We start from the raw sequence: 24,972 nt of genomic DNA on the forward strand, positions 1-24,972 counted from the left end.
TGTAATGGACCATAGGCAGTAGAGATGAACAAATAGTGTGTAGCAAATCCTAATCCAGAATTTAAAGTGTCCAGATATGCTACTCACACGACCTCACAACCACAGCTCACCATCTATCTCGAACATCTCCCGTATTTATTTGTTATTATTGGGAAATGTTCGGAATGCACGGTGGGATGTATCTGTGAGGTTTGTGTGAGGTGCGCTGTGTAAGCAGCAGAAGATCCCAATTGCAATTTCAATAGTACCATTCCATATATATTGCCTTCCCCGTAGTACACGGTGGTCTTTTGTGATTTGCCGGGACTACTACGTCTGTCCAGCACAGCGGCGTCCGGCAACCAGTTCTCTCTCTCTCATACAAAGACATGCAGACGCAATGAGATTCATTCAACAGCGAGAAGGGTTTCGCCCCAAATAATACCGAATCCATTTGCAGCTTTGGGCGCTCAACAAAGAAAAAGACAACCATCAACGCGGTTACATTGGAGAGAGGTACCATTCCATTCCTTTCTTTCGATTCCCTTCTTCCCTTACTCTGCACCCCTGTAAGGTTGTAACATCTTGAAAGTTTGCCCTTTGAATTTTTAATTCTTGCTTTTGATTCACCAATTGAGAAAAAAAAAACATTGTCTTTGATTCATGGCTGTATCACTAAAAATGATCTGCTTTACCCAAAAAAGGGTTTGAAGTGCTTTGCTCAAAACTAGAAATGAAAATAAGTTTCAAATTGAAACTCACGGTTCAGTTTAAAGGTTAAAGGTCTTATATATCTTTTTTCTTTTACCTGATCTCTTACCAAAAAAAAAGTCTGAATATGATAATTGCACTAGTTCTAAATAAAACACCACCAAATTGATTTGGCTTTGGTGTTCTTGGAATTTTACTTAACCTGGAAAACAAGTCTGAATTCGGGTCCCTGGTGGGGGAACCCTTCTCCATTGGGGTCGGGGATGGAGGATCTGTTTTCTCATCGGCCGACGGGGATTGGGGATGGGGATGGGAGTATAGTCCTCGCCCTGTTGTTGCTATTTCTAGATCTTGTAGATGCTTGTTGGGTAAAATTATGATCCAATTTTAATGGATCTTTCACTAGAAATAGGAAAAGGGAGAATCTCAAATTTGAAAGAGAAAAAAAAAGAGAATTTGAACGAACATAACTTCCGGGTCTTTTTTTCTATTCTCTCTTAAAATCTAAATGCTAGTTTGTCTCATGCTTCTACTGATAGTGATTATAACCATCTGATCATGATCGTTAATTTCAATAGGCAGGAAAAACTTGTAACTTGATGTCTAGAATCATCTGAATGACGGGACACTTTTGCTTGTGCCCAATCCAAGATAGGACATGACATTTTGGACGATATGGATTGATGACCACATATAGTCTATCACATGTATGTTATTCACATTGAAGAACAAGTTTACGCCTTTTCTTTGGTTTATGGTAGTTGGGACTCGGAAATTTGTTCAGTGTTTTAGGGTTCCTTGCCTGTGGACTTTTCTTCTGTTATAAATTATTTACTTTTATCTTTATGGAGTTGTCATTGGATTCTGCTAACTCTCTGTCCTGGTAAATGTCTGTCAGTGCCATTAGATATCATGGACAGAGTTGTACAGGCTGTTGAGAAGGTTAAAAAAGAGTGGGACGAGACATTTGAACGAGCCCAAAAGCATGTTAAAGCAATTGAGGAATATGGTAAATCAGGAACTGGTAGTAGCGAAGGGATTTCTCTTCCAAGACTAAATGGCCTTGCACAGGATGAGTTGGCTTTACTTAGATCTTTTCAGTTTAGACTTGATCTTCTTGCCCCACAGCTGCCCACTGAAGAAGAAATACTATCTGCTCAATCAACATTAGAATATTGGAAGATTCAATATCAGAGGTCCGTATCTTCCTCTTCTTCTGTCTTTCATGCAAGGCTCAATCTCAAGTATTGGACCTTTGAGTTGCCTGGATTTTATATTTTCAATATTCTGTTTTTTTTCTCCACCTGTTTCCAAATATTTATCTGGGAATATTTTATTATGGGTCTCTTGTGTTGAAGCTTGTTAAAGACTTGGTTTCCTTTCTCATGATGCTTGTTTTCCTGTGTGATCAGTTTGCATTTGGGCCTAAGGAATGCCAATTTGAAAGCACAGGCCAATGTAAGGAAAGCTTCTCAGGCAGAGGTAATATACTTCCTTTATCTGAATTTTTGATAGATTTGTCTATGTAGAAATGTAAGTTTATTCTTTAGGAGATTTAATTGGGTACTTCTTTACCTCATGATTTTGGGTGTTCTTTTTTCCTCAGCAACTTTATGCAGTGTTGATAACTTAAATTTGCCCAAGGGAAAAACCTTTCCTTTTCCTGGTTTGGGCAGATGAGTTTTCTGAGAAATAGAACTTGGCTAGGTTGTTGAAATTTAGTTTTAGGATTCCTGTAACAGATGATTTGGTGTCTTTTGTAATTTCATAACATAGATCCATGGTGCTTAGAGACCAAGTCTGTGGGTTTCTGGGTTGTAATTAGATTTTTGATGATGTTGGGCATTTCTTTCTTTTACTGTTTACCTTCTTGACTATTCCCAGTCCTGACATTTGATTTGGATGATGACAGAGGGAACTTCTTTTAGGAGGTGGAGGAGAGTCCACAATTCGCCGGCGAAATTTGCAGTATGTATTATGATCTGTTTGTGTTAGGAGATCTTTCCATAAAGATGAAATATTGGAGAACTTGAGCATGCTATACATATACTAGGGACTTACATAGCTGATGTTTATCTCTAGTCTGATGCATATGCTCTTGTAAGAAACTTTATTGAGTGTACTATTGTACCTGTGCTGTTAAACAGAAATATGTTTTTTTTTCTTATTTTATTTATCTGTATTATACTTGTTGTATGACCCTTTCTTGCTGGATCTCTTTTAACTGGCAGGCACAGATATTAAACATCAATGATGTGGCCCATGTGGGACAAGTAGACTGATCTATGAAGAACTTATGATGTATGCCAATACTGATCCAGAAACCATATCCTGCATGGCTAGATTAGGTCAACACACCACTTGGTGACTAAATTTAATGTATGACAATCCTACATATAGACTGTAATCATTCATGGAGAGTGGGAGATGAAAGAGAGAGAAAGAGAAGGAGAGGAAGATACGATTGAGAGGAAAAGAAAAAACTATCTCTGGCTGCCGTTAGTTCATTATTTATATTAACTTAATAAAAGAATAGAAATTACAAGTATGCCCCTGGCGGCACACCCTAGAAATAAACTAGTAAAAAAGAAGGAAAAATAACTAATTGACAGTATCTTAAGAGGACAACATACTAACAACAACTATAAAGTAACAATTAAATAAGCCTTACAACACTCCCCCTCAAATGGGCTGAATATGTCTATCATGCGCAGCTTCTCACATAACTCATTGTGCCGCGAGTATAGAAGCCCTTTTGTGAGGTCATCAACGAGTTGCTCCTTGGAGTTGACATAAAGGATGCAAATTTCTCATTTTTCCAAATTTTCCCTTATGAAGTGTTTGTCCACCTCAATGTGCTTGGTCCTCTTATGTAGGACAGGATTGCTGGCGATGTTTATGGCTGCCTTGTTGTCACAGTAAAGAGACATAGGATTATGAACAACAACTCCAAGCTCTCCTAGAAGATTCTTTAGCCAAAGGACTTAAGCCACCCCATGTGCCATAACTTTATATTCAGCTTTAGCACTTGACCTTGCTACCACACTTTGTTTCTTGCTTTTCCAAGTCACTAGGTTTCCTCCCACAAATGTGCAATACCCACTCGTGGACTTTCTGTCATCCAAAGCACCTGCCCAATCAGCATCTGTAAAGACTTCCACATTTAAGTGATTATGTTTACTGAATAGTAGACCTGTTCTAGGATATTTTTTCAAGTATCTAAGAACTCTCTCTACTGCCTTCATGTGGTTTATTAGGAGAGTGCATGAATTGGCTTAGAACCCCAACTGAATAGGCAATGTTTGGACGGGTCATGGACAAATAAATCAGCTTTCCCACTAACATTTGGAACTGTTTTACATCATTCAGAGGTTCACCATCACAGTCACCCAACTTGTGGTCAACATCCATGGGAGTATTTGCTGGCCTTGCACCTAATTTGCCAGTGTCCTGTAATAGATCAAGGGTGTATTTCCTTTGAGAGATAAAGATACCATTTTTTGAGCGGGCGACTTCAATTCCAAGGAAATACTTTAGGGGACTTAGATCTTTCACTTCAAATTTAGATGCAAGGAATTGTTTCAATTTTTGTATTTCTGAACTCCAACTTTCTGTAATGATGATATCATCCACATACACTATCAATACAACAACCTGTTCCTGACATCTCTTCACAAAGAGTGTATGATCAGACTGACATTGTTTGAAGCCCATCTGCTGAACTGCCATGTGAAACTTACTGAACCAAGCTTTGGAAGATTGTTTTAAACCATAAAGAGACTTTCGTAGCTTGTACACCTTATTTTCACTTCCCTTGGCACAGAATCTAGGGGGTTGAACCACGTATAATTCCTCCTCTAAGTCACCATTCAGAAAAGCATTCTTTATGTCCAGTTAATGCAATTCCCAGTCAAGATTAGCAGCTAATGACAGGAGAACCCTAATTGAGTTCATCTTAGCTACTGGAGCAAAAGTCTTATCATAGTCAACCCTGTACAGTTGAGTGTACCCTTTGGCTACTAATCTTGCTTTGTACCTTTCAACTGTTCCGTCTATCTTGTGTTTAATAGTAAACACCCACTTACACCCCACGGGGTCTTTCCCCTTTGGAAGATCCACCAATTCCCAAGTTTGATTTTTGTGAAGAGCATTAATCTCTTCCTTCATGGCATCTATCCATTTGGGGCATTTTAAGGCTTCTACAACGTTTCTGGGAACAGGGATGCAATCAACTGCAAATAGAAAGGCTTGGTATGAGGGGGAAATGTGATCATAGGAGACAAAATGGGTAATGGGGTGTCTAGTAGTGCATGACCTGACTTCCTTTCGTTGAGCAATAGGAATGTCAAGGTCATCCATAGTAGGACTAGGGGTATCAATAGGTGCAACAGGGATTGGACTTGCCTCTTGGAAGTTTAATGGTGTCGGTTGCTCAATGTTTGGCTGCTCCACATCTCTATCACATTGCTGATCTCAACGATGTGAACGTTGGAAGACACGAAAGGGAGCAAGGTCCGAAATAGAAGGAAGAGAGACTTTGCAGACTTGAACTTGCTTCTCCTCTTCCACACTACTACTCTCCCCCTGAGGAGAAGTAGTGAAGAATGGCTCAGACTCAAAGGAGGATAGATCCATGACACAAAAAACTTATGACTAATGGGATCAAAGCACCGATACCCTTTTTGAGAGGAGGGATACCCCAAAAAGATACAAGGAATGGACCGAGGGTCCTAACTTACCTCGAGACGGAGACAAATCATGGACAAAGGCACGACAACCAAAAACTTTCATGGGAATGGAAAATAAAGGGGACTGAGGGAACAACTTATGAGGGGCCATGTAGTTCAGCACTTTGGAGGGCATGCAATTAATGACATAAGCAGCTGCAAGTATAGCATTCATCCAAAACCTTTTTGGAACATTCATGTGTAACATCATCCCCCGAGCTACCTCAAGGAGGTGTCTGTTTTTTCTTTTTGCAACACCATTTTGTTGTGGTGTTCTGGCACATGAGCTCCTATGAATAGATCCGTGGGAGTCAAAGAATTCATTGAGCTCACCATGGAAGTATTCTTTTGCATTGTCGGATTGGAAGATCTGTATTTCAACATGAAACTGCGTAAATACCATCCTCTGGAAGTCTTTCACAATCTTTGGAACTTCGTCTCTACTACGCATAGGGAATACCCATGTATAGCGAGAGTAGTCATTGATCAATGTGATAAAGTATTTATGTCCACCCTCAGAGATTACATTAGTAGGCCCCCATAGATCAGAATACACAACATGAAAATGAACACTTGATCTTTTATTATTTGAGTGAAAAGTTGTTCTACATTGTTTGCTCAACTGACACGTTTGACACTGGAACTCTGACACTAAACATGACTTAAATAAAATCGGAAACAAAGACTTTACTATTTCAAAAGAAACATGACCTAATCGACTATGCCACAAAAAAATTTACTCTTATTTGACTGACTATGTGACTCTGAGGATGACACCGAGAGACCAACTTTGTTGTTGAGAATGTAGAGGCCATCCACTAGGCTCCCTCTACCAATCGTCCTCCCAGAAGTTAGGTCCTGAAAAACACATGAGCCAGGAAAAAAAGGTTACACTACAGTTTAAGGAGCTCGTGATACTACTAATTGAAAGCAAATTTATAGGAAGTTGAGAGACATGCAATACACAATTCAGGTTAAGGCCATGGGGAAGAGATATTGATCATTGGCCTGCAATGGAGGAAAATGAGCCATCCGCAAGCCTCACCTTATCCCTTCTTGACAAAAGGCTATAAGTCTATAGCCTAAAACAAGTTCGGCTTACCGGTTATGTGGTTAGAGGCCCCTGAGTCAATGATCCAAGGGGAACCTGTGGGAGTGACATGGAATGCAGAAGCCGTATTACCTGATGTAGATGCATATGAGGTAGAGGGAGTACCAGTGACTGAGCTATCCATTTGGTGCAAAGCCCTACCATAAGACTCCAGGTGTTCTCTGAAGGAATTCATTATATCTTCCTGGGGATCAGAATTATTATGGTGGCCCCGGGTAGTACCGACAACTTGAGTATCTTGGGTTGCCACATGTGCTGCATTCTGTGCTGTGTTCATCTTCTTCTGACCTTGACCTTTACCATGTTCTTGATTCTTTACTGCCCACTTGGGTTTCCCGTGAATGTCCCAACATGTGTCACGTGTATGCCGTGAACACCGACAGTGGATACAAAACAACTTGTCTTTATCATCCGCCTTCTTAGTGTCACTTTTCTTCCCCATGGAGTTATTATTCATTGCAGCCAAAGCAACTTGTTGCTCCCCCTCAGCTATAACCATCACACTCCGCCTACTTTCTTCCGATTGAACAAGGGAGTATACCTCGTGAACCGATGGTAACTCTTTGTTTCCTAGGATCTGAACTCTCAAAGGTTCATAGGCAGGGTTCAATCCCAACAAGAAGGCAAACACATGTTGCTGAGAAACCAACTTCCTGTAGGCTTTAGCATCGTCATCATGCTTCCACTCTATAGCCTGATAATGATCCAATTCTTTCCATATGGAAGTAAGGGCTGAATAATAGGAAGACAAACTACGATTTCCCTGTTTACAGGTTGGAGGATTCAGCTTGTAACTGGTAAACTTTGGCATAATGCCTTTGCTCAGAATAGGTAGTTTTGGCCTATTCCCAGATCTCACTAGCGGTGTCTGCCCACATAAAGTTCTTCACATCAGGTTCCATGGCTGCAAGGAGTCAAGACATCACCATACTGTTTTCTTGGTTCCACCTATCATGTTCAGTTGTCTCACTCTTGGGTTCTTTCACCCTTCCATTTATGTAACCAACTTTTCCCCTTACCATTACATAAATTTTACACTTTTAGCCCACTTCAGGTAGTTTAGACCATTTAAAGGGGTAATGGGCATGAGAAACATCATGTTTTCACCTCCCATACCAGCTATGTTGCGGGTCGGTGTAATCCCCGATGAAGTTGATTCATAATAGATGCAAATCAGTCCTCAAGTCTTAGGTGTAAATTTGAAGATTAGAAGAAAGGAAGAAGAGAAGTAAGAGCAACAAGAGAAGAAGATGGCGAAAAGAGAAGGAAAGAGAAGAAGAAGTCGAAATCAGTTCTCCCTTCTCCTCTAACCCTTTTTATTAAGTAATAAAATAGAGTGATGACAAGTATGCCCTTAAGTGGGCGGCCAGCTAGGCAGTAACATAAAGAGATTAAACAAAGAGAAATAACAGGCCCATTAAGAGAGGCCCATTAGCCAACAATAAAATAAAAGATATTACAAGAGAAGATGCTAGGGTTAATTCATCCCAGTCTCTTTACACTCCCCCTCAAGCTGAGCATATATGTCAATCATGCCCAGCTTGCTTAAATAGTGTGTCATTTTCCCTCTTGGAACTCCCTTGGTCAAGATATCAACTAGTTGCTCTTCTGATGTGATGAATGGCAAACAAACTTCCCCTGAGGAAACTCTTTCCCTTATAAAATGGCTATCAACCTCAATGTGCTTTGTTCTATCATGTTGAACAGGATTATGTGCAATGTTGATAGTAGCTTGGTTGTCACAATAGAGCATCATTGGCTTCTCGTAGTCCACCCCCAATTCTTCTAGAAGGGATCGTAGCCACAATAATTATGACACACCATGTGCCATTGCCCTGTATTCTGCTTCAGCTGAGGATCTAGCAACTATAGATTGTTTCTTACTCCTCCATGACACAATGTTCCCAACAACCAGAGAACAATAACCTGAGGTGGATCTCCTATCATCAATACATCTTGCCTAATTGGCACCAGTGAAAGCTTTTAGCTTCATGTGTCCATGTTTAGCAAATAGAATACCTTTCCCTGGAGTACCTTTGAAGTAACACAAAACCCTTTCTGTAGCATCTAAATGAGTATCTCTAGGAGAATGAATAAATTGACTAATAACACTTACTGCATAGGAAATATCATGCTGAGTCATGCAAAGGTATAACAACTTCCCAAGCGGTCTCTGAAACACCCCCTTATCAGATAAAAGCTCACAATCTGTAGCAGAAAGCTTATGATTAGGATCAATAGGAGTGGAGATTGGTTTAGCTCCAAGTTTACCAGTCTCAGCAAGGAGATCAAGGACATATTTACGCTGAGAAATGAAGATACCATCCTTAGATCTAGCAACTTTAATGCCCAAAAAATATCGTAGATCTCCCAAATCCTTGATCTCAAATTCAGAGTTGAGAAATCCTTTTAGTTTACTGACCTCTTCAGTATCATTACCCGTGACCACAATATCATCAACATAAACAATCAAGAAGGTCACTAGATAGCCATTTTTCTTCAAGGACAAAGTATGATCAGATTGAGTTTGAGTGTAGCCAAATGAGACAAGAGCAGCTCGAAACCTTTCAAACCAAGCCCGATGAGACTGTTTAAGACCATAAATAGATTTCTACATTTCCTTCCCATACACCCCTGGAGGTAGAGACATATAGACCTCTTCATGTAGGTCTCCATTCAAGAAGGCATTTTTAACATCAAACTAGTGTAGGGGCCAATCAAAAGTAGCAGCTAGAGATAACAGAACCCTGACTGAGGTCATCTTAGCTATAGGAGCAAATGTCTCAAGATAGTCAATACCATACATTTGAGTGTAGCCCTTAGCAACCAACCGAGCCTTAAACCTCTCAATAGAGCCATCAGAGTGATATTTAATGGTAAACACCCATTTACAGCCCACTGGTTCCTTCCCTTCAGGCAAGTCAACAATATCCCAGGTATGGTTCTTATGCAAAGCATCCAGTTCGGCCATCATAGCATCCCTCCATTCAGCTTGAGATAAGGCTTCTGGTACAGACTTGGGTATCACATGGGAAGAAACAGATGCAAGAAAGGAGTAGTAGGAAGGGGAGAGAAGGCTATAAGACAGGTGTTTTGAGATACAATGGGCTGTACACTTCCGCTTGCCCTTGCGGAGAGCAATAAGAAGGTCAAGGTCTGGGAAAGCTGGAGATCAGTCAGTAGAAGGCTGACATGTTACCTCAGGAATGATGGGAGAAGCAAGAGGCTCTTTTGAAGGAGTGGAAACAACCTGCCCATGTCTGAATCTCTGCCTTTGGTACCACCTTTGGAGAACAGGAGGAGAAGGTATAGTAGGAGAATGAGGTGGAAGAGGAGGAGAAATATTGGAGGTAGGTCCAGTGGGAGAAGTGGACACCTTATGATAGGACTCACACGGAATGGGAATAGGAACAATTGGAGACATAGCAAAGGGCTCTTCAGATTTCTCCCCCTCAGGAGGAATGCTAAAGAAAGGAGTCAACTCAGCAAAGGTGACATCCCGAGCTACAAAGTGAGTGCCATGAACTGGATCAAAACAACAATATCCCTTCTGTGTGGAAGCATATCCTAGAAAAACACATTTATGAGCCTTAGGTTCAAACTTGTGCCTTTGATGACTCTGAATATGCACATAGAAAGTGCACCCAAAAACACGGAGAGGAAGAGAAAAAATATCCTCATTCGGGAAGAGAAGACTAAAGGGTGTTTTAAAGCCAAGGACCCGGGAGGGCATACGGTTGATAAAAAAAGTAGCAGTAAGAAGAACATCTCCCCAAAATTTTATAGGAACATGGGATGCAAACAAGAAGGATTTGGCAATTTCAACCACATGTCTGTTTCTCCTTTCCGCCACCCGATTTTGTTGTGGAGTGTAGGAACAAGAACTTTGATGAATAACCCCAAAAGTTTCAAAATAGGTGGAGAGGGTTCTCTCAAAATACTCCTTAGCATTATCAGAACGGAATATTTTGATACGGGTGTTAAACTGGGTGAGGATGAGTTCATGAAATTTTTGCACAATAGCTGGTACTTCATTCCTGGATTTTATGAGATAAATCCAAGTGTAATGCGAATAGTCATCAATAAAAAGGATAAAGTACCTGTAACCCCCCTAGTTGGCATATGATATGGCCCCCACACGTCAAAGTGAACAATATGGAAAGTAGAAAGAGATCTTTTATTGCTTACTGAATAGGTGGACCCTTTGGCTTCATTCCAGCATGTGCAAAATGTTCCGTAGGTGGACCCTACAACTAAACCTGTCGCCTACTCTCCTCACTAATTATCATAGCATATGCCTGTGAAAGAGTAACCTCATCTCTGACCAAGATATTCTGCCTAATGATCTCAAACTCAAGGTTGAGTCCAATGATAAATTCAAACACCCTATTTCTCTCCACCAACTTTCTATACATTTCAGCATCATTCTTACTCTCCCATACAACTGTCTCCATAACATCAATTTCCTGCCATAGGGATTTCAGTATAGAGTAGTAGATTGCACACTCTTCTCCCCCTGTCTTAGGTTCTTCACATCACTTTTCAACTTATATACTCTGGCTACATTCAATTTCTGTGAATAGTTCTCAGTAACACTGTCCCATATCTCCTTAGCCGAAGACATCCAGAGATAGTGCTGACTTATATGAGGTTGCATAGAATTGATCAACCATCCTATGACAGTATAGTTCTCTTGCATCCATTTTTCAAATTCAGGGTCAGTCTCCTCGGGTTTCACTTTGCAACGTACATTCTTATAGATTGTGCCCAAGCGAGATAATTTGTCCCATCTAGCTTGATTGTGGTTACATTAGTCAAAACGGAATCTACCGAGCCAAGGCCTGAAATCGGCACTTGCTTGAACTCACTTCCGTATGTTTCCATCAATCAAACGGAAATCAAAGAACCAGAAATTTTATCTGTATAAACTTACTTGAAGTCAAACCAGAACTCAGCTGCTTGAAAACTAGGGTTTTGCTCCATCCAGCTGTTGGGGAGGAAGAGAGAAGATGTAGCCGCTCCTACCAGACCTTCCCAAACTCTTCCAAACCTGAACTGCCCTCCTTTAGAAGTCACAAGACACCTCCCAAGCATAGAGCGCCATACCCAAGCATCACCTTTACCTGGTACCTTCGAAAATCTCTAGTCAGTTAGGGTTTTGGGCAGCAACAGAACAACACTGCTTCTTGGCAATATCCAACCAGATTTAAACTCTCCAAACCCTCTACCAACTAGACCAGAGATCCTCTCTACTATAGAGAACCTATTTCTCCATACACCTGTTGGCTAGGGTTTTGGGTGTATGGGAAAAGAAGAAAGAAAAAAGAAAGAAATAGACCTGCTTTGATACCAAGATGCAAATCAGTCCTCAAATCTTAGGTGTAAATTTGAAGATTAGAAGAAAGGAAGAAGAGAAGTAAGAGCAGCAAGAGAAGAATATGGCGAAAAGAGAAGGAAAGAGAAGAAGTCGAAATCAGTTCTCCTTCTCCTCTAACATTTTTTATTAAGTATTAAAATAGAGTAATGACAAGTATGCCCTTAAGTGGGTGGCCAGCTAGGCAGTAACATAAAGAGATTAAACAAAGAGAAATAACAGACCCATTAAGAGAGGCTCATTAGCCAACAATAAAATAAAAGACATTACAAGAGAAGATGCTAGGGCCCATTCGGCCCAGTCTCTTTACAATAATTTGCCATAGAGTACTGCTGAAAACAGTCCAAATCCCACACAACTACACAACAGCCACAAACAGAATGCCAACCTTCAAGAAATTTACTTCTAGGATGTGTAAAAGAAAACAAGAAGCTGCTGAAATCAACTCTGTGATGGTTTGGTCATTAAACCAGCTCGGTAATCAGTCCAACACAACCAAGGCAGACATTACTATCGGTCTGACTACAGCCCATACAGTCTAACAATCCAACATCCAAACGAATGTATAGAACCAAGGGATAAGGCCTTCACACCATTGGCTAAAAAACAAAAACAAGAACACATACCCTGTCCAGCACCTATATGAAGGTGCCAACTAGAAATTGACTTCACAGCATTGAACAGAGAAGAAAGGAAGTCTCTATCTGCATCGCCCTTCTTCGACTAGGGTTTCCTTGATATTAACTCTGTGATGGTTCAGTCATTAAACCAGCTCGGTAATCAGTCCAACACAACCAAGGCAGACATTACTATCAGTCCGATTACAACCCATACAGTCTAACAATCCAACATCCAAACGAATGTATAGAACCAAGGGATAAGGCCTTCACACCATTGGCCAAAAAACAAAAACAAGAACACATACCCTGTCCAGCACCTGTACAAAAACAAGAACACATACCCTAGTCGCCCTTCTTCGACTAGGGTTTCCTTGATATTACGACCAAGGAAGAACCCAAAGGAGGTACCGCCAGTAGTCTGCTAGGGTTTCTCTGTCTTCCACGTCCAAGAATTTAAAGGAGGAAAGGAGGATGAAGCAGGTTCAAAATAGGAAAGACCGAAATTCTTTTACAGCTCAAAACCTTGCTCTGATACCATGTAATCATTCATGGAGAGTGGGAGACGAGAGAGGGAAAGAGAAGGAGAGGAAGATACGATTGAGAGGAAAAGAAAAAAACTATCTCTAGCTGCCACCAGTTCATTATTTATATTAACTTAATAAAGAGAATAGAAATTACAAGTATGCCCCTGGCGGCACACCCTAGAAACAAACTAATAAGAAAGAAGGAAAAATAACTGACAGTATCTTAAGAGGACAACCTACTAACAACAACTATAAAGTAACAATTAAATAAGCCTTACAACATAGACTTTTCACATGCTGAATTTACAGACTTAAATCTTTAAGAAAGCTCAAGATAAAAATCAGAGATCTTCAATTTGGTTGCTAGGTTATGAGATTCAATGACAGTGGTTCTAATAGCTTAAAACTTATAAGGAAAATGTTAACATTGGCTTGCTGGTATTAGAATCAGAAAAGGAGAACAGAGAGAAAAGAAAAGAGGCCAAATGAAAGAAAAGATTAATCTCTTAGTTGGCTAGATCTCTATTATACGAAATCACCTAACTCTGAATCAAATTATAATAATATCCCCCCTTTAGTTATAAAGTAGACCGACTAAAAGACAAACCCACTCCTGTCTACTGAAAGAACAAGAATCAAACTAAAAAGAAAATATAAGGGTAAAATACTAGAAGTACCCCTAGGTTTTGTGAAATTGACTAACTGTACTACTGTTTGCAAAATGACTTAAAGTACCTCCAAGTTTTTTGACAGTAGGAAAGTTTGAAATGCCTATTTTATCCTTTATTATCATTCAAATTTTCAATCACCACTAACTGTTTGAGAGCAATCGATTGTTTGCCATGAACGAGCCAAAATCCCCCTAATACATAGAACAGAACACACATAAATGATAAAACATGTTACAGAACAGATCTGTACCGGTTTCAGCCCTAGATTAGCAGAGAATACTAGCAGAAGAGAGAGAGAGAGAGAGAGAGAGAGAGAGAGAGAGAGAGAGAGAGAGAGAGAGAGAACTGGTTTGAACTCGAGAAGATTTCTCTAGTCGGCCAAATATTATTTATATGTTTCTGATTAAATACATAAAGACTCTTATGCCCCTAATTAAGTATGGGATGTAGTACTTAAACCTGAATATAATGGACATTACATTACACTATTAATATAAATTGAAATGATAAAATTACCCCTATGTAGCTGACTCTAACACCCCCCCAAAGCTGGTGAGTATATATCATATAGTCCCAGCTTGTCACAAATGTAATCCACTCTTCCTCAACTCAACCCCTTGGTGAACAATTTTGCACGCTGGTTTTTTGTGTTTACATATGTAGTACTTATTACTCCACTGAGCACCCTCTCTCTCATGGAAAATTGGATTGGATGAAATGTGCATTGCAGCTTGGTTGTCACAAGAAAGCTTTATGAGGCTATCAATTGTATATCCCATCTCTTGTAAAAGGTTCTTCAATCATACTAGTTCACATGTAGTGTGTGCCATGGCTCTATATTCAGCTTCTGCACTATTCCTTGTTACTACAGTCTACTTTTTACTCTTCCATGTCACAAAATTCCCTCCAAAAAAGGTACAATACTCTGTAGCGGACCTCCCGTCAATCATTGAACCAGCCCAATTAGCATCTTTGTAGCTCTCTATCTCTACTCTTATATAAGAGTAGAGATTTCCTCCTCTACTCTTATATAACAAACCATGACCTGGAGCTCCCTTCAAGTACCGAACAATCCTTAAAACTACATGAACCGACTTACTACACTGACCGCAAAAGATATATTTGGCCGAGTAATAGTTAGATAATTCAGCTTTCCTACTAAGCTCAAATACCTTCCTGGGTCCTTAAACCTCTCACCTGCATCACTATGCAACTTGACATTCGGTTCCATGGGTGTTTCAGCTAGTTTGGCACCTAACAAATTTGTCTCCAACAAATCAAGGACATTCTTTTGTTGGCACAAATTAATACCATGCTTAGACCTCACTAGCTCTATCCCTAAGAAGTATTTTAACTTCCAAAGGTCCTTTGTTTGGAAGTGACCATGCAAAAATGTCTTCAACCTGTCACTACCTGTAATGATAATGCCAACTACATATATCACCAACAAAATCTTCCTAGCAAACGAATCATAACTAAATACTGAATGATCAACCTGACATTGTGCTTGTCAGAAAAAAATAAAAATAAAAAATAACTGGCACTGCCTCATGTCAAACTCTTTCACCATTTGGGCTGGTTGGGCTGGTTCAATGATTGACGGGATGCTAATTGGGCAACTTGACATCACAACGTTGTGCTGATTCACATGTAGGGTGTGCACACTACTCCCCCTGAGCAACAAAACCTGGTGGTTGCTCCATATAAACCTCCTCAAGAAGGTCACCATGTAAAAAGGCATTCTTGATGTCAAGTTGAAATAGAGGCCAATCATACATTACAACTAGCGAAATCAAAACATGGATTGAGCCAATCTTAGTAACAGGAGTAGTGTTTTAAAAGCGCAAGGCACAAAAAAAGCGCAAGAGCCAATTTGCGCCTAAGGCGCAAGGCAAAGCGTGTGCCTTTTTGAAGCAAGGCGTGGAATTACAAAAAAATTGGTAAAAAAGTTAGAAATTTCGAAAAAAAAAGCCAAAAAATTTAGAAAATGCAAAAAATTAAAAAAATGTTAAACATTGTGTTAATAAAAAATATAACCAAAATGTTAAAATAGATGTTTTAAAAAACCTATTGTCTAAAATTAAAATACATAAACATAACATGTAAAGCGTATTCAAATGAAAATTTAAAAATAAAAGCAAACATATAAAGCATTTTCAAGCATGTAAAATCCACAATCTTTTTTTTTTTCCTCAATTGCATTACTTCAAGTAGCTAATGTGATGTAAAACATATTGCATTCTTGATTCTATGAGTTGCCTTTGTACCACTACCTCTCCCCTCGAGGCATGCCGAAACAAGTCCATGTTAGGGTCTTGATTTTATGAGTCTTAAATTCTTAAAAGGATATTTTATTGGAATGAATGAATGAACAACATTAGCAAATAGGGAGTTCTCGGAGCTTGCCTTGGGGGTTCATTCATTCATTCCAATAAAATATCTTCTTAAAAAGCAATTAAAGTTATAAAGTCATTATTTTTATGTGAGACATAAGAATTTAAGACCTTAATATGGACTTGTCTGGGCTTGCCTCGAGGGGTGTGGGCGTGAGCCCAAGGGCGGAGCCCTCAGCTCAGTCGTTAGGCTAAAAAAAAGCAAAAAAGCGCAGAATTTTAAAAAGGCACACACCTGGGCTGAAGTGCAAGGCGCATCAGGCATGCGCCTTTTGAAAGGGGTGCGACTAGGACTTGGGCGAGGTGCATACCCTAAAATGTGCCTCGCCTATGCACCTAGACGTGTCTTTTAAATCACTGAATAGGAGAGAAGGTTTCTGTGTAGTCAATGCCATATAATTGTGAATACCCTTTTGCAATTAAACGAGCCTTCGACCACTCTACACTACCATCTAGTAAATACTTGCCAGAAGGAAGAGTGGTGAGATCTCATGAATGATTATGAGCTAGAGTAGAGAGTTCTTCCATTGTTTGGCACCATGCTGCCACCCTAGAGAGGTTGGGGCTTATTGGACATTCTTAGGGATAGAAACAAAAGATAGCAAAGAAACAAACTGCTGATGGGAGGCAAAAATGTGAGATATCGAAACAAAATTGGAAATGGGATGAAGAGTGCAACTACATTTTTCATAAAGTAATGGGAAGGCCAAGGTCGAAGAGAGGCGTGAAATTGGTGTTGAAACAATTGCCGGATCTATTGACGGTGAAGAGATTGGAGGAGTCGTCGATACTTGTTGATGTGTATACCTTGCCTGATAGGTGGTCATTCAGCAGGAAGCTACACTAGAGACGACGACTGAGACACAACTAGAACAAGAGGGATGGGGTTCTCAACCAGAATTGGAAGTGAAGGTGGAAAAGGAGGAGAGACATCCAACCCTGAAAAGAATGGAACAAACTCAAAGTATGTAGCATCAACACAAACAAAAGAGCGTTGGGAACTGGTATTATAACATCTATACCTTTTCTTGGTTCTAGAATAGCCAAGAAAAACACACTTAGTAGATCGTGCATCTAACTTGTCCATTCCTGGTCCAAGATTATGAACAAAGCACACACACCCAAAAATCATAGGAGTGAGAGGAAAAGTAGACAAAGTGGGAAACATGATGGAGAAGGGAGAATGACCTTCAAGGATAGACATGGGTGTCCGATTAATGAGGAAGTAGGATGTAAGTACGACATCACTCCAAAAACATTTGGGTACATTTATATGGTGCAAAAGGGACCGAACTGTTTCCAAGAGGTGGTGGTTCTTTCTTTCAACTACCCCATTTTGCTGAGGGGTGTAAGTACATGAAGTTTGATGAATAATACCATGTTGTTCCAAATATTGATGAAAATGTGCAAAAATATTCTCGACTATTATTGAATCGAATGATCTTAATATGTACACCAAATTGAGTGCGAATTTCAGCATGAAACTTTTAAAAAGTAGAAAACACTTAACTCATTTCTTTCATAAGATAAGCCATGTCATCCTTGAATAATCATCAACAAAAATTACAAAAATATTTGTAACCATTGTATGATACTATTCTATTTGGACCCCCAATGTCTATATGGACAAAAGAATAAGGATTTGACATACGACTATCAATCCTAGACTTAAAGGGAACATGATGGTGTTTTCCATACTGACATGACTCACATTCTAAAGTAGAAAGACTACCCAACGATGGAAGAAGTAACTTGAGTGCTTTAAGAGATGGATGACCAAGCCGACAATGCCACTGAAGGGGAGAAAGAGACGATTGAAGAGCTATTGACGAGCCATCATCATCAAGGTAATATAATCCACCAACTTCATACCATCTATCAATCTTCATCCCCATTTTGAGATCCTAAGAAACACAAGAAGGGTAAAAAGTGATGGAACAATTAAGAGACTTGGTTAATATGCTAACAGGCATAAGGTTAAAAGGAAATTTGAGAACATATAAAACTAAGGACAAGGGTACAGAATCTAGGTCAACATTACCAACACCATAGATAGAAGATGTGGAACCATTAGCAAGGGTAACTGTGTGTGATGTAGAAGACTGAGAAAGAGAAGAAAACACACATGGTGTCCCAGTCATATGATCAAAAGCTCTAGAATCGATAATCCAATGGGAGGATTTGGATGCCAGACAAGCCATACCTAAGTGGGCAAGGGTAGCAGTATTCCACTATGATGTAGCTTGAAGAAACCACTCATATTTATCACGTGGGACAGTTAACATCTCTTTTCTGGAGACATCTATAGATGTAGATGGTGTCGGATCACTTTGTCGAATTTCATCTTGTACCACCACCACCAGCCACCACATGATTAGCCCAAGTAGAGGGTGGACCATGTAAATCATAACTAAAGTTGATAGTATGCCCCTCCATTCCACAGTGCGTGCACCTCTTCACACCATTACAACATCCTCTACCACGTGCTCCCCTTGAGTCTCAACCTCCAAAACGTTCACCACCATGGTTGAACATTGGACCATTACTACCACCATGACCTAAATGACTTCCTCAAGCTCCTCTACCACCACAACCCCCACCTCAAGTTACTATAAAGGCAGGCCTATCAGTCATAGTAGGATGCTTTGGAGGTCCAACAATAATCCTCCAGAGACGAGCAAACACTTCCTCTAGAGAGGGAAGAGCGGATCCAGATGGTATTTGTGCTCTTATCGGTTTATATTCAGCCTCCAATCCTACTAGAAATCTGGTACATCGAGTTGTTTTCTTTGTTGTTGTTGAACTTTGAATCAGATGTAAGAGGATGATAAACATTCAATTCATTCTAAAGATTCCTCATGCTAGCATAGTTTTCAAGGTGTCAAGGCAAAGGCTAGGTGACATGGGGGTGCCTAGTCGCCTAGGCGATGGATTTTTGTAAGTAAAAAATGCATATCCTAAGTAGTTCCCTAGGTTTCATAACCATCTTTCCTTAATAACTATCCATAATTTTCATAAGAAAATTATAAACTGCATGTTTAAATCTAGAAAATCAACATATTTATGAGAAGAAAAAGAAGAAAGAAAGAAAATTCAAAAAATATGGGGACTGAACCCCTGTTTTTGTTATTGGAAAAGAAGAAAAGAAAAGGTGGAAGAAGAAGAAGAGGAAGAAGAAGAAGAAGAAGAAGAAGTGGAGGAAGAAATCTGTTGATTAGACAAAACTTTAAGTTTTTCCCTTACTTATTGGTTCAGATTCTGAAGTCTTTGAGGGTTCAATACAGCAGTTAGCAATACTTGTGTTGATTAAACCCTAACAAATAAGAAAATAATAAAAAGAAATTAGTTTATAAACACAAAAATGAATATTTTTGTTCAATAATGTCTATTTTATAATTATAATCTCAAAAAAGTAACAATATAAAAGTATTTTATAAGACAATATAAAAAATGCTTGGTGACTGGGCGAGGCAAGCCTCCAAGGGCGCCCGCCTAGGCGTCACCTTGACAACTATGCATACTAGCATGATACTCCTCAAAACTTTGATTATCTTCCTAAAGATTAAAATACTCTTGGTAAAGCTGATATACTCTAGTAGTGTTATTTAGTGATTTAAAAGGCGCGCATAGGCGCACAGGCGCACAGGTGAGGTGCATTTTAGGGTATGCGCCTCGCCTAGGTCCTAGGCACAACCCTTTCAAAAGGCGTTGCGCCTTGCGCCTCAGCCCAGGCGTGTGCCTTTTGAAAATTTGGTGCTTTTTTGCCTTATTTGAACATAACGGCTCGGTCGGGGGCTCTGCCCCTGGACCCCTGTGCCACGCCCCCAATTTGGTAATGTTATTCATTCATTCATCCTAATAAAATGTCTTCTTAAAAGGAAAATAAAACTATAAAATCATTATTTTTTGTGTGAAAATTAAGAATTTAAAACCTAACGTGGGCTTGTTTGGGCTTGCCTCAAGGGCTTGGCACAAAGCCGGCTCGTAGAATCAGGAATGTAATATGTTTTACATTACATTAGCTATGTGAAATACTGCAATTGAGTGAAAAAAGAAATTAGAGGTTTTACATGCTTGAAAATGTTTTATATGTTTGAATTTATTTTTAAATTTTCATTTGAATATGCTTTACATCTTATGTTTATGTATTTTAATTTTAGACAATAGTTATTTTAAAACATTATTTTTAAATTTTAGTTTATATTTTTTATTAATGTTATGTTTAATATTTTTATTTTTTTTGAATTTTTTGGCATTTTGTTTGAATTTTTTGACTTTTTTATTTTTTAGCATTTTTTTTTTATTTTTGCGCTTTACATAAAAAAGGCGCACGCCTTGCCTTGCGCATTGTGCCTCTGGCACAAATTGACCCTTGTGCCTTTTTTGCGCCTTGCACTTTTAAAACATTAGTGTTATCTTGTCCAAAGTACAACTTCTTTGCATGGTCCCAAATCTCTTTGGTTGTATCTAAGAACATAAAATTTACACTGATCTTAGTTTCCATTACTGTTCCACAACCATGTCTTAATCTGTGCATCTTCTAGTTCCCAATCACCGTAACCCTGAGAATTAGTTGAGGGTTTTTTTCCTCTTTCACATGCTTCACCTTCTTCTTAGCCCTAAGAAAGACTTGCACAGATTTAGCGCAAGGTATTTAATTCTCACTATTCAACTTAATAGAGGTCATCTGCACACTGATATAATTAGGGGGAATCATAACACTAGATTTATCTTCACTGCTGTCTCCCATTGCAGCCATAAAACAAAAGCTCCACTCACTAGTACTTCACTTGCTAGCCACCACTGCACATATGTTTTCAACCCTAACTGTCACTGCAGTCCTACTGTTTCAGCACCATAAAAGACACTCGAATACACCAAAAACACATACCACCAGACCTGCAACTGAGTACTACCTAGTTCACACTGTATCATCCGTATAACCTACTTATTTAAACTTTACAAATAAGTCCTGCACTAATCTGATCACCCACCACCTGAAATAGCCCTCTTAGATCCATCAATTAGAGGGTTTCTACAAACCACATGAAACTAACATTACACAACCAACTGGAGGCATGAAAACCTCTAAAAAGGAAAAATGACAACTCCTTTTCAGCCTTTCTGTGAGACTCCAAATGATCAATGAGATCTCTGCAGAGATCTAGGGCAAAGGACGAACCGGAAAATTCTGGGTTGACCTGAACTGTTTACAGTGGCTCTGATACTGTGTTACAGAACAGATCTGTACTGGTTTCAGCCCTAGATTAGCAGAGAATACTAGCAGAAGAGAGAAAGAGAGATAGAACTGGTTTGAAGTAGAGAAGAAGATTTCTCTAGTCAGCCACTTTATTTATGTGTTTCTGATTAAATACATAGACTCTTATGCCCCTAATTAAGTATGGAACATAGTACTTAAAACCTGAACATAATAGACATTACATCAGACTATTAATATAAACTGAAATGACAAAACTACCCCTGTATAGTCGATTCTAACAAACACATTGACAGCCATGTTCCTAGACAATTTTTTTACTCTCTCTCTCTCTCTCCCCTCAGATGCCACTAGCCTGAATAGTGACATGAAGAATGCTGATATTTCCCAGGTACCTAATTTTTTTCCTGAGCCCCATGAAGATGACAGCAATGATTAGTTTGTGTTCTGCTGATATCTTTGCCCATGATCCAATAGGAGATGATATTGCTAAAGAATATGCAATTGTACTGAGGGTTAGCTTTCTGACATGGTGATAATGTTTGATACAGTGATATCATATTACAATGTATGCAATTGTTTATTCTTAAGTTATTCTGCTACTTCTTTTTTGTTTATTGGAGATCCATGATAGTTGGATATCCCACACCACAGCTTGTGGCTCAGTTTTGTATAGAATAAGTTGCTTCTAATTCACATTTGTTTAATAGTTGCTAAAGTGCTTGAATGTAATCAGTCTTACAGAGAGTAAAAGAGGTGGCAGTACTACCCCTTTTTCCACTAAAGAGTTGTCACCACCACCATCCCTCCTCTGAACACCACCCGATCTATGATCTTCGAGCCACCCCTCCTCCCCTCAAGCTCTGCGCCAGAGGGCACAGATAGGTACCCTTTTTGGCTTTCCATTCTCAGGGGTGTCACTAATGGACATATTAGTTTGGTCAAAATGACATCAATATGTATATTTTTGATAATCCCCTGTTTAGATCTGCCCACCTGTATCGATCCACTTTTCTTTTTTCATCAATTTGCAAAACCAATCTTGTCAGAGTCAAACATTTATAGGGGGAACCTTTCTGATTCATCATGATCATGAAGCAACTGAAATAATAGCTAGAAAACACACTAAAACAAATAAGCATGGTGTGTACGTTTTTGTTGTGGCCCCATCAAGTTTGTCTAAATTGCATAATTTTGAGCTCGTTAGTTAAGTAATTGAATGAGCTTTCAAATGGTATCAAGTCTGTTATATTATAATGCCTTGGGATAAAGTGGAAGGATAAGCTACTTGGGAGAGAATGTGAAAATGATTCCAGTTGTATATAAATGATAGGTCAGACTTTGAAACAACAATGCAGAACAAATTTAAGTTGAAAATGGTAGAAGACATTAAATATTAAGTTTTGTAATTATTTAATGTAAGCATACGAGTCACATAGTATAAGATAAATATTATGCCTATCCTGCAAAATTTTTGAAAAATGTTAGTCTTTTCTACATAGGCCACAATCATGATCAAATACCCACTTATCAACTAAATACCTGTACAAGAGTTCTGTGTCATGTTGGATACTACAATATTTTGTATAAATTCATATCTGATACCATATCCAGCCTTGTCCTTGCTGTATCTGGGTAACATAATTTATCAAAGGAGTTGTAGTAATTGCACTTCATTCCATCTACTTTTGCTTCTGGCAATCTTGGTTGTAAAAACTGTGTACTTTGCACATACTGCCTCAAGCATAATATTTTGGTCTTAGGCCTGCCACCATCTGTTGCTATGTGAACATGGTTATCTTATTTGTCATTTTTTTACAAGTATTATCCTATTTTTCATTCTTACTGAACATCTTAGAAAACAACTATAAAGTTACAATTTCCTCCTAGGACAAAAGCTGGAATGACATCTGCTGCAGAAAGCATCACAGAGAGTCTTCGCCGCACCCGCCAATTGATGGTTCAGGTTATGATTTGCTGTACTGTTTTAACACATCGACCCTTCGTAGTTGTTTATATTGCAACTCATGGGATAAGATTCTTACCGTGGATGTTAAATGTATCAGGAGGTGGAAAGAAGTGCAAACACATTAGTGACCTTTGGTATGTGGATTCTATGTTATAAAACAGCTTGTCAATTTCCACTGCTCCTGTTTACATCTATAGCTTTCCAGTGGAACAGCAATTCCTGCTCCTTTTAAAATGCTTATGTTGCTTTCCTTTATGATGATGTTCTGTTTGATACCTTTTTGTGTTTTCTGTAGAGAATGAAAAAGTTATATAGGATAAGACCAGTCACATAATTAATTTAGAAAGATCTAGAGTCTAGCAGGTAACTAATATTAGAAGATCTTGAATATAACAAATGTAGGAAGCCTGATCGGATAACAAATACAGGGAAAGATCAATGTTCAATTAAGTTAGAAAAGATTTTTGTTTTCTACTTTTATTCTAAAGGGGTTTTATAATTTCCTTCCAATGAGTAATAATTGGTGAAAGGATGAGACGACAAATACTTCTGTTGAGAGAGACCTGGAGAGGCTTTTGAATTTTGTATAAAATTCTATACCAATTTGGTTTCATCGTTTCAGGTGTTTTCTTATGTACAAAAAATAAAAATTAAATATAAAAAAAGAGTGTTTTTGTATATATTTGTTTATTTGCTTGCAAAGTTATCTTTGCATCCTTAAGAGAGATTTTCTGTAGTATATTCCACATCTCCAACTGAATGGTTAAAGAGGCTATGATTGTTGACAAGTTCAATGCTGGAATTAAAACTGATGATAAATGCAAATGTCATGAGTTGTTCAGAGGAATCAACTGGAGTATTAAAGAAAGCAGAAAGTGAGTACAAGGGACATCGCTCACTGCTTATGCGGACACGAAACCTACTGTCCACAATGCAACGTCAGGATGTTATTGACAGGTAGAGAAAAGAAAAGCATTTATATTCATTTATTTCACAACTGGATTTCGTGTGACTTAAAAATAGCTTACAATGAAGTTCTATGTGGACAGGGTGATACTTGTAGTTGGGTTTATCTTGTTCTCTTGCGCTGTTTTATACGTTGTTTCAAAACGTATTGGGCTGCTCAAGTTGCAGAGAAAACTTACTTCTGCTATCAAGGCAGGGATGATTGGACAGGGAGAAATGAGACCGGGGGATGCTGCTGAAGATGGCTTTAAAATTTTGCATGTTCATGACAATGTACTGCCCAACATAGATGTCCCATTGGAAAATAGGCATGATGAATTTTGAATCTCTTTTTGTCAAATTAATGCAGTTTTTTTCCGTTCCTATTATGTTATCTGTACACACAGCCTAAATTGAGCCCTCTCATGACTAGCTTCCTAGTGTGTCTTTAAGTTTGGCTTGTTTTCATTTCACTGGCATTCATTTTTCTCCTTCTGAAGAATGAATATTCCCCTGTGGGACAATTATCAAAAAAAAAAAAAAAAAAAACCCTGTGGGACATCCATCCGGTCCAGTGTTAAAAGCCAGAGTGCTATTGTATACTTATTTTTTGACTGGTGAATAAAAGAAACTTTTCCATGGTTGAGCTCATCAACTCTGTTCAGCAGGCGGGTTTTGGACAGAAATAACCCAGAATTTGGAGACGTACCAGAGAATCTTGACTTTTCTT

The 24,972-nt window shown here is 38.9% G+C and overlaps 1 protein-coding gene and 1 long non-coding RNA gene across 3 annotated transcripts; both read left to right on the forward strand.

The window, feature by feature from the left end:
* Nucleotides 1–269: 269 nt before the first annotated feature.
* Nucleotides 270–24,893, forward strand: ATSEC20 (Sec20 family protein). Of its 2 annotated transcripts, XM_088977393.1 has the most exons (9): nt 273–495; nt 1,269–1,397; nt 1,589–1,886; nt 2,103–2,172; nt 2,603–2,658; nt 23,219–23,294; nt 23,395–23,431; nt 24,140–24,254; nt 24,347–24,893. In XM_088977393.1, exons 3-9 carry the CDS (start codon nt 1,603–1,605, stop codon nt 24,585–24,587), a joined length of 879 nt encoding a protein of 292 aa, XP_088833519.1. In that variant the 5' UTR covers nt 273–495; nt 1,269–1,397; nt 1,589–1,602; the 3' UTR covers nt 24,588–24,893. The 2 variants fall into 2 exon arrangements, with proteins under 2 accessions (XP_088833518.1, XP_088833519.1); XM_088977392.1 differs by lacking the exon at nt 1,269–1,397 and having other exon boundaries at nt 270–495.
* Nucleotides 17,831–21,720, forward strand: LOC148865151 (uncharacterized). The gene is made up of 2 exons (XR_016109768.1): nt 17,831–17,957; nt 21,673–21,720. It is a non-coding gene; the product is annotated as an uncharacterized LOC148865151 (long non-coding RNA).
* Nucleotides 24,894–24,972: the final 79 nt, after the last annotated feature.

Source organism: Nelumbo lutea, chromosome 3, assembly GCF_056320005.1.
Source record: "Nelumbo lutea isolate HS-2025 chromosome 3, American lotus-T2T, whole genome shotgun sequence".
NCBI classification, from domain to species: domain Eukaryota; kingdom Viridiplantae; phylum Streptophyta; class Magnoliopsida; order Proteales; family Nelumbonaceae; genus Nelumbo; species Nelumbo lutea.